At 42.1% G+C, this 17115-nt stretch overlaps 1 protein-coding gene across 1 annotated transcript; it reads left to right on the top strand.

Annotated features, from left to right (window-relative positions):
- The first annotated feature begins 2987 nt into the window (after positions 1-2987).
- vrtn (vertebrae development associated) lies at positions 2988-9143 on the top strand. The gene is made up of 3 exons (XM_033648358.2): positions 2988-3175; positions 5766-6097; positions 6208-9143. The coding sequence occupies exons 2-3, from the start codon at positions 5786-5788 to the stop codon at positions 7972-7974; spliced, it is 2079 nt and encodes a 692-aa protein (XP_033504249.1). The 5' UTR covers positions 2988-3175; positions 5766-5785; the 3' UTR covers positions 7975-9143.
- Positions 9144-17115: the final 7972 nt, after the last annotated feature.

The raw sequence follows: 17115 nt of genomic DNA, 5'->3' as shown, positions 1-17115 counted from the left end.
CACCAGAAGTGTCTTTTAAAGGAGCTGTATGCAACATTCAGGGACTAATATAGCAGCAATCCACTAGTTGCTATGTAAAGACATGGTGGAGTGATGACGTCCTGAGCAGAGAGTGACATCACACTTTCTGACAGTCCTGCCATGTGTGTATGTTCTGTGTCGAAATGAAGCTTTTATTTACTTTGACTCAACAGATAAGAAACAATAAATTGTGAAGACAATAAAGCCTCCACAAAAATGGCATTTTAAGTCTTGTGTGTGATTTATCCTGGCTTCATATGAGCAGAGGAAATCTCTGCTCTTCGCTAGGCTAATTTATACAATGTAAAATGCCATAGGCTTGTGCTAATAACGTTAGCATGTTGTATTTGTTTGGAAAACGTGTTTATTATAAGACAGTTGTTTTGTCAGTGAACCTTGTGAGTTGTAATGGAGCTGAATTATGTAACGTTACCTTTGTTAAATGTTGCTGTTGTCCCTGGTTTCATATGAGTAGAGGAAAAGTCCACTAGCAGCTGAGCTAATTTATACAATGTAAAATGCCATAGGCTTGTGCTAATAACGTTAGCATGTTGTATTTGTGGGGAAAATGTGTCCAGATAAAGACAAGTGTTTGTCTGTGAATGCTGCGAGTTATAGTGAAGCTGATTTGTGTTTGAAACTGTCTCTATTAAGCCATGTTTAATGTGTGTTTAATGTGTGTTTAATGTGTGTTTAATGTGTGTTTTGAATCAACTAAACTTTACAGCATTTCACAGAAACCCCACCGCTAACTAGTGTTTTGGAGGTGTAACTGCAGAGTGACACAGACACACCACCACACAAGTTTAGATGCCTGCAGCAGCTTGGGCCACATGTGTAGGCTACAGCGTAGGCTCTGCATAGAGTTGTTGAAACACTGCTACATAATAATGTGCAAACTAGAGGCTGACATTTTTTCAGGAATCCCACAGGTCACATGATTCCCATGGGATTCCCACAGGATGGGAATGAGTTTCACTATTTGTCACGTGATTGGGACGGGATGGGAAAAAAAGTCAAGGGGAGCGGGCGGGACTAGGAATCATAGTCAAGTTTTTATAAAGTAGTTGAAACTAGCTCCCCCTCCAGCAGCTACATGCTGCTCTAACACTGATGCTGCAGTATTAATAATCTAATGATGTCATATATAATAATATCAGTCAGAGGGACCAAACACTACTTCTACTGCAATACTTTAATGACATTTTTTCTCTCAGAACTGGTTCTTATGACGTGTTGTCTGACCACATCAGAAATCAAATGTGTTTACCATTCTGAACAGCTTCACAACAGGTGGAGTGAATGTTAAAATAATTAGGCAATAAACATCAAAACACAACATTAGGTGTCATATTTGGGTTTATATTCAACTAATGTAGGCACTGTGTCATCCATGCACTGTATTTTTTTATTTTTTTAACTGTAACTGAAACACAACACGGGAGCGGGATGGGACGGGAGTCATCCTCTAGTGCAAACGTAACCTATCTGTTGTTTGCAGAAACAAAAGACGCCAACAGACACTTCATTTCTTGCTTTCTGGTGAATTTTATGCAACAATTTGTGGCATAAATGTCTTTGATGATGTCACAGTTCTCTGCTCCTTTTATATTTACTTGGGAGACAAATGCACAGGTTCTATGATCAGTGAGGGGGACGTGTTGTTCCCTGCTTCCCCCCTGAAATCTGCGCATATATGCATGATGTGTTGTGAGGCCCTGAGATCATTAAAAGCAGCTATGTGAGTGCTACTATGAACACAGAGCATCTTCTGAGCAAACGTAAACGCTCAAATCTGAACTGAGGGCACAGAAAATAGAATACTTAATATTCCACTGATTGATAAATAGATAGAGCTCCTTAAATAAAAGGAAAAAAGGTGTTTAGGTGGTTTCAGTGTGACCTTTTTTTGACCTTTCCTATGTAACACGTCGTCATCCTCATTTCAAAATGTACAGTAAATGTAAAGTAATCTCACTGCCTGTATTTCAACAGACTTCCAGAACACTCCAGGTCAAAGGTGGCGAGTAAGGGAAGCTCAGTTATTATTCACACACATATTGCCATAGCTTTTAACACGTGGGTGCCTCTATGCATTATCTCAGCTCGCTGTGTCAGAGAGGTGAAATTGTGCCTGTTCTTTTGTCAGCCCCCCCGACACACTCACACATTGTCCAAATACCTGATAAGCCTTCAGGTCAAAGCCTTGAACCTCAGTGAACTCAGGCACCAGCTTGTCTGTGAGAGTGCTCAGAGTGGACACATCAGTGGGGGCCAAATGCTGCTGTCCCCTGTTGTGTGTGTGTGTGTGTGTGTGTGTCTACAGTAGAGGCAGTGGGGGGTTGGGGGACAGTCGCTGGGATTGTTGTGCGTGTGTGGAACAAAAGGCCTTGATTACTGAAATCCTGCAAAAGGCAGGAGAGGAGGTGTTAAAAGTGATACAGTGGAGCAGACCTGGAGCTCAGGGGCCCTCCTCTCCTCTCATAAAGCTCATGTCCACACCCTGTCTGCACGTATCGGCTCTAATCCACAAACCCGCCCTTACATTGCATCGCAGGAAAACAAAATCAGTTCACGGTGATTGTACAGGAAAGTTCAGTGCTGCAAAGGGTCTGATTTTTCTGTGTTTTTACAGAAGAAATATGTGTGCAACCACATAAAGTAGTTAATTCATGAGGGAGAAATAACCCTGACTGTCCTTTAATGCACTTGACAAATAACCTTGATAGTGACCTGTTCTGTCATCTGCAGAAAACATGTAGATAAAAGCTAAAAGCACTGATACCTGTTGCCTTACAAGTCTGCCTCTGTGTTCTGATGGCCCTCTGACACATTGGCTTTTGTTAACACTTCACATTGAAATTGACCCTGGCTGTGAGGAGGGGGAGGAGGAGGGGGGAGGAGGGAAGGAAGGAGGTGTCTCTCGACGCAGAGACAAAAAAGCGAATCGACGATTAACACTTTCCTGCAGGGAGGTGCTGCTTATCGCTCCCACAAATCTCTCCACCGGCTCAGCGGAGGAGGACAGGACGCTCCGGAGCTGCACGCGCACAATGGACTAAAACTCCCGGAGAGAGATCAACACTATCAGCTGGACCCCGACACAAACAAGAGACTTCCTTTGAGTGCCTTTCTTCAGTCTCTGGACACTCAGGTGAGAAGTTACTTTATCTTAACATCGTTTTACGATTCAACAGGAGCTATTTGGTTCATTTTAATTTAAGATGCGCGCTTCATGTTCTTTTAAAGTACCGTATAAACTCCACATCAACAATTTAAACTCGGCAGGTTCAATTTAATGTTTGAAACTACAGAAATCTGCAAATAAATCACGTAAGGCAGGAAAACAAGCCAAAATGATTACGCAGCACAAAGTAGGCCGTGCAGGTAATGACTTTGAATTTGATCTGAGATCAGTTTAAACAACGCAAGTCATATTCTGCAGCTAGTTTAACGTGAGAAAGTTGAAGCACACAACAATTAGTGACTTCCTATTAAATGCGATGTGCTTTAGGGCTAACTTTAAAGGACCAGTGTGTAAAATTTAGAGGATTCAGTGGTGAGGATTTCAGATTGAAACCAGCTGAGACTTAATTCCACAGATTTCCTTCTGTGTTTCTTGTTCAGGAAGAGTTTACAGGGAGCCGAATTATCCACTGAGGTCTCCTCCTCTGAGATCAGATCAGATCAAGTGATCAAAATCAGTAAAAACACAGAATGAAGCAGTTTCACGCAACAAATCAGTGTTTTTCTTATGAGGTTTGGTAAATAGGTAGTAGGGTTTAGCATGTGCTCACCTTATTTCTGATCCAGATATTCAAGAGGCTTTACTGGGAGCTGGATTATTTGCAGAGGCCTCTTGCTCTCCAAAACAACAAACCTGTTGATTTATACTGGTAAAAACACGGATTGGACACCACATTTAGGAGGCATTTAATGTGAGCTGAATTATCAGCAGTGGTTTCTTCCTCTGAGATCAGGTCAGATCGGGTGATTTAAAGCAGTAGAAACACTATGAAGCAGTTTCACTTTACAAATCAGTGTTTTTCCTATGCAGTTTGGCATGTAGCAAACAGGGCTTAGTATGCGCTCACCGTATTTGTGATCCAGATTTCATGAGATTTTTACTGGGAGCTGAATTACTCACTGAGGTCCCTTTCTCTCCAAAACAACAAACCTGGTGATTTAAATTGCTAAAAACAGAACAAAGCAGTTTCATGTTACAATCAGTGTTTCTCCTACACTGTTTGGCACATAGCAAATGGGTCGTTCGCCCAGTGCATGCTAATTTATGCTCAGCTCTGTTCTCTGATAACTTGGATCAAGATATTCAGGTTTTTACTGGGAGCTGAATTATCAACAGAGGCCAATTTCTTTCCAAAACAACAAATGTGATGATGTAAACTAGTCAAAACACAGACTAAAGCAGTTTCATGTGACAAATCAGTGTTTTTCCATGCAGTTTGGCACATAGTGAGTAGGGCTTAGTGTGTGCTCGCCTTATATCTGATGGAAATGTTCAGGAGGTTTTTACTGGGGGCTGAATTATCCGCAGAGGTCTCTTCTCCTCCAAAACAACAAACCAGATCATTTAAACTAGCAGAAACATTGAATAAAGCAGTTTCATGTTACAAATCAGTGTTTTGCCCATGCTGTTTGGCATGCTGCTCGCCCAGAGCCTGCTATGCGTGCACACCTTTTTCTGTGATAACTTACAGGCTATGCACTCATCTTATTTCTGATCCGGGCGCTCAGGAGGTTTTTATATTATCTGCAGAGGTCTCTTCCTCCAAAACAACAAACCCAGTGATTAAAATTGGTTAAAACACTGAGTAGAGCAGTTTCACAATTCAAGCCAATGTTTCTCCAATGCTGTTTGACATGTAGTAAAGACGGCTTAGTATGTTCTCGCCTTATTTCTGATCCAGATGTTCAGGAGGTTTTTACCGTGAGCTGATTTATCGGCAGAGGTCTCTTCTTCTCCAAAACAAATGGTGGTTTAAACTGATAAAAACACTGAATAAAGCAGTTTAACGATAAAAAAATCAGTGTTTTTCCTGAAGCTCTCATCACAGAGGGATTGCTGACTTTGGTGGCTAACTAAAAAACACAAATCTAGACCCAGTGTTTGGTTTGTCCGCTCTGGGCTGCTGTAGAAACATGCCAGTGCATCATGGCAACGTCTGCAGACCAGGAGTTGATGTAGACATAAACAGCTCGTTCTAAGGTAATAAAAACATGCCGAGTCTTATTTTCAGGTGATTATACACAAAAAAACACACTCATTATATTATACTCCATTCATGCCAATATATGCATCTTAATCCTTCACTCTGGACCTTTAAACAGCCATTGTTATTGTTATTGTTGTTGTTGTTGTTGTTGTTGCTGCAGAGATTGAAACAAATATTTTAAACTTTGATGGAACAGTTGAGTAACAGCAAAAATGCATTTCAGTAGTTCTTACAGATCAGTTTGATTCTTGACTGTGCAGAAATCAATCTGTTGCAGTGAATTAGGAACACGTGAGAAATGTTTATTAACTGCAGCAGCAGTGTTTTGATTAAAGCTGCAGCTGTTGTTTGAGTGTGGGTAGACCACAGTCATCTACATAATCTATTCTCCTGGTAACAAAGAACACGTTTCCTAAGCCTTTTCCCTTTTGTTTTATACCTCTGAACTTCTCAGAGTTATCTGAGCTTCCCTCTCCTCCTCCATTATCTTAACTCTCCTCTTCCCTCCAGCTCCCATCACATCCCCAGGCATGATTCAGAGGAAGGAGGTGGTGCTGTCTGTGCTGGGGGAGCTCCAGGAGGCCACAGAGAGCTCTGGCCTGGACGCTCTGACCAGAGTGGCCCTGGAGGTGGATCAGGTCCTCGCTCCCTTTCAGCTGCCCGAGAGCCCCTGTCATGATTTCCCTGAGTGGGCGGGTGTGGATGACACGGCTCATGGCCTGTACCCGTCTGATGCACCCGTGGGCCTCCTGCCTCTGAACTGTAAGGGAGAAGGCAACCTGCTGTTTGATGCCGTCAGCATGCTGCTTGTGGGCAACACTGGACTCAGCTTGGAGCTACAGGTGAGCAGTGATTTTGGTCTCTAGGGTCCAAATGTGTTTCACTTAGAGCATTAATACAGATTCTTTCGAGCTGTGTCGTAGGACTGATTTCATTAATTTTGTCCCCACAGGTACGGACAGTTTTGGAGATGGTGCTGTGGAAGAGATACTACCTGTCTGGGATGATCGATTCCAAAATGATGCTTCAGGCTGTTCGCTTCAGCCTCTGCGCCGAAGAGTCTGAGGACATGCTCAACCTGCCTGTTACAGTCTTGGAGGCCATCTTTGACGCAGATGTCAAAGCGTCCTGCTTCCCAGGCTCCTACGCCAACATGTGGCACGTGTACGCGCTGTCATCAGTCCTGATGTTTAACATCTACTCCATCTACCCCATGTTCAACCACAAGATCCGACCCTATTTCAACCGCGTCATACGTCCAAGGACCTGGCCGAAAGACTGTGAGCCACTAACCCTGCACATCATGTGGTCTGGCGCAATGCAGTCCGAGTCCTTGTTCAGGCCGAACCACTTTGTGGCGCTAGCCCAGAGGAGCGACCTCACGTTTGGGAGCCCTGACAGCGAGCAGAGGGCGTCGCCGACCAAGAGCGAGGAGCTGCTGAACCAGGACTTGCAGCTTTCTTACGCAGGCCTGAAGGGAAAGTACAACATCACCAAGAGAACCTTCTACCGCTGGAAGAGGCAGACGCAGGAACACTGCAAAAAGTCTGCAGCCAGGTACGAGGCAAAGTATTTCCTGCAGGCCTGCTACTTGGAAGGGAAGCTCATCCCTCTGCACCAGTTCAAAGAGTTTTTCCCTGAGATCTCAAGGTCGTCGTACTACAACTGGAAGCACGAGCTCCTGAAATCCGGAGGAAACTTCTCCACCTCGTCGTCAACCGGAGAGATAAGTCCTGGAGAGAGCACGGAACAGGAAGCCTGGTCTTCACCTGAAGCAAAACAGGATGAGCCGGAGCACCACGACAGCGTGGCCAGTATGTTTGGCCTCAGCCTCGGCAAGCTGGATCTGGAGCGGGCCCAAAACGTAGCTCACATGCAGGAAGCTAAGCGCTGTCTGCAGAATTGCATCACCATGAACGCCTCCCTCCCCTTCAGGGTCTTCAAAAGAAACTTCCCAGGGATCTCCAGATCGACCTACTACAACTGGAGGAGAGAAGCTTTGATGTTCAACCGCGGTTACAAAGGGAGCGTCGGCAGCAGCGAGGACAGCTCAGACGCCGACAAGAGCAACAGTCCCAAAAGTCTGTCGCCAGTCCTGCCTAACACCAACCAGTTGTTTGCACCTAGAGCGAGAATCTGCAGGCGGAAACACAAAAGTTTCAGGCGGGCCTACATGAGTAAAAAACAGCTCAGAGATGTCGCAAAGCTGCACATCCAAAAGTCCAAATGGTCCCTGACCAAGTTCAGGCTCAAGTTCCCGTCCATGTCCCCTTGTTTCTACTGGCTGTGGCGCAGCACTCAGAACCGCAAGAAGAAGATGCTCGCGTCCAGCGCAGTGATAAACCTCCCACAGAGTCTGGAGAACGCAGCAACAGAAAACAAGGTCACGGAGAGGAGTGTTGAAAGTAGTCAGCACGTGCATCCGTTTGTTGAGAGTCCTAAATATCTCCAAACTTCCCCCATGCCCTCCTTTGATGCCCCACTTTCAAAGCACGCCCTTCACCACAAGGCACCCATAGACGAGCGGATGTTTGCGATGGATGTTGTGGCTCTGGCCAACTTCAAGGCCAAGGCCAAGCTGTTCCTGCAGCAGCGCTTCGAGGAGAAATCATTCCCCACATTTAAAGAATTCAGGTCTTACTTCCCCTTCACCCCTCGCTCCACGTACTACATGTGGAAGCGAGCCTTGCATCACGGGGTGTCACTGGTTCATGGGTGACTAAACAAAGGGCTTTCTGACACAGCACGGGAGCTCTGTTGAAGAACTTCTGGGCCCCGAACGCCTCACATCTCTCCTTCTGTGCATTTTACTTCAAACATACTACCTACACTATTTGACCTCACGTTCCAAAGACTGTGACGTACTCTTGCTTAGCATCTAAATGCTTTGTGTCCCCCCTCTGCCCCACCACCACAGCTCATTCCTCCCTCCTGGACATTTGCACGTGTGTGAAAAGACACTGAGCCGTGGGCCCGTTTAAACCCTGCATGTTGCCCTGCAGGCAGAAGGCAGTTCAAAGCTGTTGTTTGGTGGCTTTCTGTTTGAAGCCGATTCTCCTCCATTCTCCTTTTAATCCTTGCTAAGCATTGTACCCGGGGTCCTTTATTTTTTCACTTTTCATTGTAGTAAGATCCTTATGCCTTAAATGTATGTTTTTGTTGTTGATGCTTGATATTAATCCGGGAGAATCCTGGTGGGTTTTTTTTTAATTCTTTGAATGTAAAGAGCAGCCGGTATTTGTTTTCAGAGATGAGTTTACTCCCTCTCGTTCAAACATCCTCTGCAAACAGGCTTCCAGTCATTTTTTCCTTTTCGATTATTGAATGTAAACACACTTTATGCACCAAAGTTTTCGGTAGTTTTGTCGAGGTTTACTGCTACTTCAAAAATACCTCCTTTTCTACCGGTGATGACCATGATATTAACTGTGAGTTTTCTCACATTCACACTGTATTTGCACTAAAATAGTTCCCATTACACTGTTGAATGTATTGTCTTAACCATCGTGCACCCTTTGGTTAGGTTTCAGTGCTATCTTTGAGAAATGTTTACAGGGTTTCTTTACATGGAAACTGAATATAAATGAAGATGTTTTATTTTTGTACAATCTTTCACTCCAGAGCTACCTACTGCCTCGGCAGATTGGGAAATATCTGCCTTGATAAGCTACGTTTGTCTGCTGCTGTTCATTAAATGAAGTTTGACCTCTCTTCAGTGTGTTCGCAGAGCTGCTGCTGTAACCACCCGAAACAATAGATCTTGGTTTACATCTGTACTTCCTGTATTTATTTTTATTTTTCATTACACATCTGTTCATACTGGCAGCCTGCATTATAATCAGTTTGTAGGTCAAGAAATCTGTTCAATAAACCGTCGTCCAGCATCAATCATGTGCTTCAGTCTTGCTTCTCATTATCATGGGTTATTTAATAATGGCACGTCATGTCAGCTCATTAAAGGCACAGTTCATCTCCAAGATGAGATAGATTGTTTTGGTGTTGAAAAAACTCAACATCAGTGTCTCTTTCCACAATTCATGACCTGGAGCCTGTATCATGAAGCAGGATTAATGTCTTAGCGAGGTAACTTCAGGGTTAACCCTGGGTTTTCAGTCTCACGAAGCCGGTTCAGTTCTTATCGGGGTAGATCACCATGGTAACTTACTCTGAACGGCTATCCTGCTCCGGAGCAGGGTAAGTTCAGGGTTGAATCTGATCCTATAAAAAGCACCACCCGCTGGCCAATCAGCTGTTCGGAAAAAAATGACTCCACTGACAGAAATGCAGCCCAGTCATGACGGGAAGTTTAATTAATTTGATTGATTTTGATTTGAAAGTTTATTTTGAACATTAAAAAAGAAAAGAAAGCAACAACAACAGACAATGAAAAGATTGTTCAAAAAGGAGTGGAAAGAAGTGGAACTTTCATCCCACCCCTTCATAAGAAAGAAACTGATCATTTGCGGACACTTAATAGCACCATTAATTAGTGCCAACATTTTGTTTTGTTGGAGGAAATGATCCCTGTTAAAGAAAATGGGCCTAATTTACAGCTTTGCTGCTGGAAATGTGGAAAGTAGCCTATCATGTCTACACTTCATGGTGTTTGAGGGATTTTCCTTTTTGTTTTTTAAAGAGGGAGACTAGGTATATTTTGTGCAGCTGTTAATTTCTAACACAGCTCAATATCAGGATGATTTTATTCAGACTATCAATTTGGTGTTGATATGATTTAATTGTGGCGTCAGCTTTAAGCTTTATTGTAGCATATATAACGTTATGACAAAGAAGACCAATTTATCAGACGCAATGATGTTAGACGATAATTGTAATACACGCAATTCATCTGCGCAGCATTGATTTCATGGGATTCAAGGGTGTGATCAGTGTCAGATGTACAGGTACAGGTACTGTAGCTACTTGAACCAGTGATGAGTCATTTAACCTACACATCATTTTATTTGCTGCCTTGTTTTGTCTTGATTTTTCCCTCTCTCCTCCTCTATTTCTTCTTTCCTCACCCGTTTTTTTCTTCTCTCTGATGTTTTGACAGGGGAATTTCTTTGATAAGCTTTTAGTGGCTTCTAACCTCTCCGGCACTTTTCTTTTTTTAATCTTGTAAATGTTATACTGTGTGTTTTTAACATCATGTGCAAATAAACTAATCTAAACTAAAACTAAACATTATTCATCCCGTTATGTGTTGCCACGCATGTTTCCTCCTCCTGCAGCTGCCACGGTGTTGGCCTTTTCTCTAATGTTGCTTTTCTCCTCCTCATATTTTAGTAGAATTAATCTCTGATCCTCACATGAGAAATATTTTTTTTCCCCTCACATACGGCGCTCTGTGAGGACGCTCAGTGACGCTCAGTGACGCTGCGCTTCTCTCATGATTGTGATTGGTCCGCTGCGTGCGTGTTCACGGCTCATGATAAAGCAACCCTGGGTTGAGTTACCGAGTTGATATCCAGCGTCGTGATACCGATTATCCTGATTGCCATTGTTAGGGTTAGTCAACCCAGGATAGGTCTGGGTAACCCAGGAAAGGTTGATCTCGCTTCGTGATACAGGCCCCTGGTTACACAGACCTTGTTGCGAGCAGTTTCATGTAGGAACTATTTTCTTTCTACAGAACTACACCCACCTGAATAAGGCGAATCAATGTGCAGAAGGAAGCGTGCATCTACTCATGGACAAGAGGCTCTTGACAGCAAGAGATGTAAACATTAATGGCGTCCTCTTTGGTTGAGCTGTAGCGTTAGTTAGCTCAGTGGTGCTAGTAGGGCTGCAACGATAAGTCAACTAACAATTACTTGGCAGACAGAAAAATAATCAACTGTTCTGACAAATCGATAAATTCTTAAAGTAACTTTTTAATGCAAAAAATGTCAGAAAATACGGTTTTCCTACTTCTCTCTGTTTTATATCATAGTAAACTAAATGTCTTTGGTTTTGGACTGACAGAGCGAGACATTTAAAGACATCAACTTCAACTTTCAGGAACTGGGACGGATATTTTTCACTATTTTCTGACATTTTTAAAACTGAACAAATAATCAGTTATAGAGAAAATAACAGGCAGATTAATCAAATAAAAATCGAACCAAAACAATCATTGGTTGTAGTCCTAAATGCTAGCTAAGAGCTAGCTAAAAGTCGATGCATACTTCCTTCTGCACGGTGTTACAGTTGGTTTCATTATATTGGAGAGAAGACAGACAACCTTACAGCTGATATGTCCAACGCTCTGCAACTTTTTTTTTCACTTTTTCATTTTGAGGTGAACTGTCCCTTTAAATTTTGCTTCCTATCGTGACTTGATCGCTGCTCCATTTCTTGAACTCACTCGTGCTCTCAGGTCGTTCACACGCTCTTCGTCTGGCTGTTTCTGGAAACCTGACAATGAATCTTACAAGAAGTCTTCAGCCCTCACCCCAGCAGTGATACTAGTGGCACTCTGTACTTGCTCACTGTGTGCAACTGATGATGTGAAGGGATTGTAGCAGCCATGAATTTTGTGTTAGACCAATCAGCATTATTCAACACTGTAGACTTCACCCGATACCTCCACAGTCTCCCAGCCAGCAGGCACTGTTCAGTTCCTGGGCCAGACTGTTTTGTCACTGGGAACTATGGCACATAAACTACATTTAGCCCCTGTTTACTCCAGTCATATGAAAGTAAGGTTTCTGGAAAGGTTCCTACAGTAGAAACTGGCTGTAAGTATAAAGAAGGTGAAGGAATCCACCTAATGGCGTCCTCATTAGCTGAGCTGTCACATTAGCTAGCTTAGTGTTGTTAGGTGAGCTAGCAGTAGTTGCACGCTTCCTTCTGCACGGTGATACAGTTGGCAGGTGCAGTTTGGTAGAAAGAAAATAGTTCCTCCATGAAACTGCTCACAACAAGGTCTGTGGATCATCTTGAGTAACCAGGTCATGATTTCTGTAAAGACACATTGATTTTGAGTTTTTCAGATGTATTTTTTGTCACTTTGAGCACCACAAGCTGAGTGCCATCTAGTTCCATTATACTGGAGAGGAGACAGACATCTCTACGGCTGATATCTCCAACACTCTGCAGCTCACACCAAAACAATCTACATTAATAAATGACACTAAAGGTAAGAAGAAAATATGTCTTTTTGATTTTGGGGTGAACTGTCCCTTTAACACAGACCATGCTTGATAAACTGTTGAAGCCACCAGTTGTTTTATGCTCCACATTATCCAGAAGCAGCCGCTGAAATAAGTCAGGCAACTGTAAAACACCTGCAATTTTCCCAAATCAATTGCTCTTCCTTCCAAGCCGCTGCGCCCTTGTTCTGGCTCAAGTGATACCAATAAGCACTTCTAATCTTCTGCCCCATCTGCTGCATCTTGATTTGATTCTCTGGTGGGATAAATTAGACAGCTCAACACGTTGCACATTAGTGTTAAAGGTCTGCAGTACGTTATGACCCAGAAGACATGTGGGGCCTTGCCAAGTTAATTTGTGTTGACAGCCAGTGTGCTGTACAAAAGATAAAGAAAGAAAAGGAGCAGAATCACTGAGTGTAACCACATCCACATGTGCAAACAAGGAGGTCAAACCGAGCCAGCGGCGAAAGAATAGAAATGAGCTCAGAGACCAGTTTTGTGGTTTTTGCTCGCTGCCTTTTCTCTATTTAGCCATTGTGCTCATGTTAATGAAGGTAATGGTCAAGAGTAGGTGGGATGGAGTGCAGGGAGAGGGGGAGGGTTAATTGTATGCATGGGGATAGAGGTGTTGGAGATAAGGCCAAGAACATCCAAGAGTCTGGGGGGAGGGCTGGAGGTGTAGAGAGAGGGAAGAGGGGGAACCATTGTTTTGATTCCACCGACTGAACTACTTAGTGTATTTAGAGTCAAACATTCCTGTGCTGTTTCTCTCAGTCTCCTCTGTGTCTACCTACTCTGTATTTATTATACTGTAGCTGCTCATGCTCAGGGACACACTTGATTATATGCCAATAACAGAGAATATGTGATTGTGTAGTTGAAGCTTCTCAAACTTGGTCCTGACATTGGCCCATCAAGCAGAACAAACCAATGAATGCTCCAAGGTGACTTCATTATTTAAAGGGAGAGTTATTCCCAACAAGCACTCTTATGTCTGAGTATTTTTGTACAACATGCAGTTCAGTTTCACCTGCACTGAACCCAACTGTTGCATATTATATCCACACATGAGGAATGTCAGCTACAGTTACTGTTTAAATTAAGGGCCTGGTTTTTTTTCCTTGTCTGATTTAACCCTTTGAAACCTCAGCAAGAAACATGGAGAGAAGGCAATGAGCAATGAAATAAATGACCCCAAAATCTGCAAGAAATTAGTAGAAACAGAAAATGGAGAAACAAGAAAAGTAGTTGAAAAATAATTTAATAAAAATTAAAAAAAGAAAGAAAAAGTTATAAACAAATAAGGAAACGACCTGAACAAAGTGTTTCAAAATTCTAATAATTCTGTACCATATTTTTTTCCAGTTTAAAAAAAAGAAGTAATTTTTGAAATCTATTCTTTTTTTGCAATTTGTTGGACATTTCCTACAAAGTTGCTCATTGCCTTTTACCCCATGTTTTTGAAAGCAATTGCACTAATTAGCTCAGGGTTCAAAGGTCTAAACACTTGGGAAAGACGTCTGGCAGCAGCACAAGAAAAGTGACGTCGCTCCAAGTTTCAGAGGTGTTAAAGGACAGTTTCCCAATTTTCAAATTTGTCCGTAAACAGCACTCACATGCCCACGTGGAAGTCAAGGTGAATTTATTTATAGTGCACATAGCTACATAGCTACACACTATACAAGGACATTTAAATATAATCAAAAACAGTAAAAAACAAGACAGGCAAAATAAGAGAACATAAAAACAAGAAGGTGTATGTCGTTAGTTCAGGACCAACTAACAACACAAGCAGTCGTCTTTTAGGAAGTCATTGTTTCCCTAACCCTCCAAACGTCACTGGGGATAGTGTCATAAAAAGCATGTTTTCACTGAAACATTGCTGTGTTTTAGACCAAAACATGATCTTTTCCTGACCTTAACCAGGTGGGTTTGTGCATAAACATAAACACACGTTATTTAGTTATTTATCTGGATCCCCATTAGTCACTACCAAGGTAGCAACCACTATTTTTAGGGTCCACACAAGCAAACATTACTTCATAGAGGAAAACAAATACATAATTCAAAATCCAAGGAAGAAAGAAACAAAACACAAACAAAAAACAGGAAAACTACAAAATAAAACAAAAATTAACCAAAAAAACAATATATTTAACACAAAAATGTCAGAAATAAGTGGCAATTTTAGTGCGCCTAGGTGGCACCAGAGAGCACAGTTTGGCACTTTAGGGGTTCATTCTTTCATTTTATAAAATTTTTCGCCAGGTCTGACATGCGTGCCAATTATGGTGAGTTTTTGAGCATGTTTAGGTTCAAATTCCAGCTCAAAGAGGCGGCGGAAGATGCTGCGCAGCGATGTGTCGGGTCCGGGCATTTTTAGGCAATTCTGAGCAACAAGCAGAAGAATTGGAAGACATTTAGGAATTTAGCAACACAATCTGCCTTTTGCATCAGCTGAGGCTTGAACTCACAACCTCTGAGACTAAGAATCAATTTCTACCTCACTGAGCTAATTAGTCAGTGACAATTCATGTGTAGCTTCACAAACTTGACTAAGCCAGACGTGCAGGTTTAGCAGCCGTCCATGCATGGAAAAGCAGATTTCAAACCGCTGTAAAAAGTTCAGTTATTAAGACAAAAATCTGAAAATACACATATTGCATCTAGACAGCATGGAGATGTTGGTAATTTGTAACAATGATTGATTTGCTCCATAAGTGGAAAACTGATGTTTAAAATTGCCATTTTTACATTGACTCCAATTGTTCACATTAGAGCAAAATTCAAAATGCTGTCAAAAATTCAGTTTTTGAGATAAAATTCTGAAATTTGCCACACATCATCTACCATGACTCTAGAATTTTGTCATTTTTTTCATGAACATTGAAGATTTATTTAGCAAGAATTTGCATGTATATGTTTACAGTACTGTTTACAGTCAAACATTTTGATGCACTGTAGGCTCAATTTTTGATAAATCAAAAATCTGAGAAACATAGTTTGTGTAGGACAGTCTGAAGATGCTCTGTAGCAAGTTTGGTGTCAGTTGAGCAAAAATTGTGGGAGGAGATAGGTTTAAGAAGTTTTACAGTTTTTGAAAAAAACAGAGTGATGAACTTCATAATTTTTAATAGGTTTGTATGTACAAAAGTTTCTTCAGTATTGGGGCTACAGTTTGATGAAAGTTGTGAAGTTGTAGCACGTATGGTTGATTTGTTATGAATTTTCAAAGTTTTGAACTTCAGACGCTTGCTGTAGCGCCACCATCAGGACTATTGGCTTGAGTTTACAGCTGAGGATATCTGGCATGAGACTGGACCTTTGTGCAAAGTTTGGTGAGTTTTCACCCATGGGAAGTATGATTTCCTCGGAAGAAGAAAGAAGAAAGAATACCTAGGATTACAATAGTGTCCTGGCAGCTTAGCTGCCCGGACCCTAATAATTATAATAAACGCAGCAAAAATAATAGGGGCAAGGACTCCTCAGTGAGGAGTCCTCTGCGTACGGGTCGGCCCCTAATAATAATAATTTTACAGCTCAGGGGTAATAGTAATACTACTGAAAACAGTATATACAGTGATTGAGAAAAGAAAAGACCAGGAAAGTTTCACATTAATCTTAGCACAGTCAGGTATTACGTTGATCAGGTGTTCTGTGCCATCAGGTGTCTCTTTAACCTCTTTTTAAAAACAGCTGCACTTGTTACATGTGTAACGTCCGATGGCAAAACATTCCATAATTTTATTCCTCTGAATATTACAGTACGCTGCATTGCATTTGTTTTATGAAACAGGAAGTGAAAAACAACCTCTTGCCGCATGCCTCGTATTAATTTTATGGTTGTTGCTACAATAAAATTGTTGGTCAAATTGATGGTAATGGATATTTGGGGTTTTAGACAATGAAATATTTCTCATAAACTCATTTCTCATGACCTCAGCACTGTTGAGAGGTAATGTTTCAACATCTCTGGTACATCCGTGGTTCTTAACCAGGGGTCCTTGAGGGAGTTCCAGGACGTCCCCAGACAAATAGTGAGTCGTTCATTTTGACTATTTGATTCAAGAAGCAGAAGTAGATAGAAGTGATCACAATGTGAGTGAGAGTCCTAAGAGTGACTGTTCTGATCAGAGGTTTCACTTCCTCCACTGTTATTGACAACTGAAGAATTCTGGTCTTAATCACATCTATCACATCTTTGTTCAGTTAGAGGACTGTGACATGATGCGTTTCAGTCCCAGTGGTGGTTCAGACCCACTTGTAGCAGGGGGACACCAGGACCCAGGAGAAATTTGGCCACTCAAGATGAGCTGGAGCACAGGTGTGTGAGCCTCATCTTTCACCTGTGAACACTCCTGTGCACATGCTCACCTGGTAAGCTGAACAAACCTTGTGTTTTAAATAGACTTTATTGTTAAGGTAGTGTAGCGCTGCAAACACAGCCCGAGGTGTTGGTGTTTTTTAAGTGTTAATATTAAAGTTGTATTTTTAATTTCAAAAATGACAGTTACAAAGTCTGCGTCTGCCAACAACTCATTGTGTGTTCTGTAAAGGGTCCTGACAGTTCAGGGGAAGTGGCAGAGGAAAGGTACGAGTGGGCTGGACAAAGATTAATATGTGTTGTGCTCGATTCACAGGCAAAGTGCAGCGTGCTGTTTGTTTCATATGTCTTATACTAGTCATTGTAAATTGTTTTCTGTATTTTAGTAAATTACACTTAT

Source organism: Epinephelus lanceolatus, chromosome 13, assembly GCF_041903045.1.
Source record: "Epinephelus lanceolatus isolate andai-2023 chromosome 13, ASM4190304v1, whole genome shotgun sequence".
Taxonomy (NCBI): domain Eukaryota; kingdom Metazoa; phylum Chordata; class Actinopteri; order Perciformes; family Serranidae; genus Epinephelus; species Epinephelus lanceolatus.
This window is presented reverse-complemented; position numbering and strand designations above follow the sequence as displayed.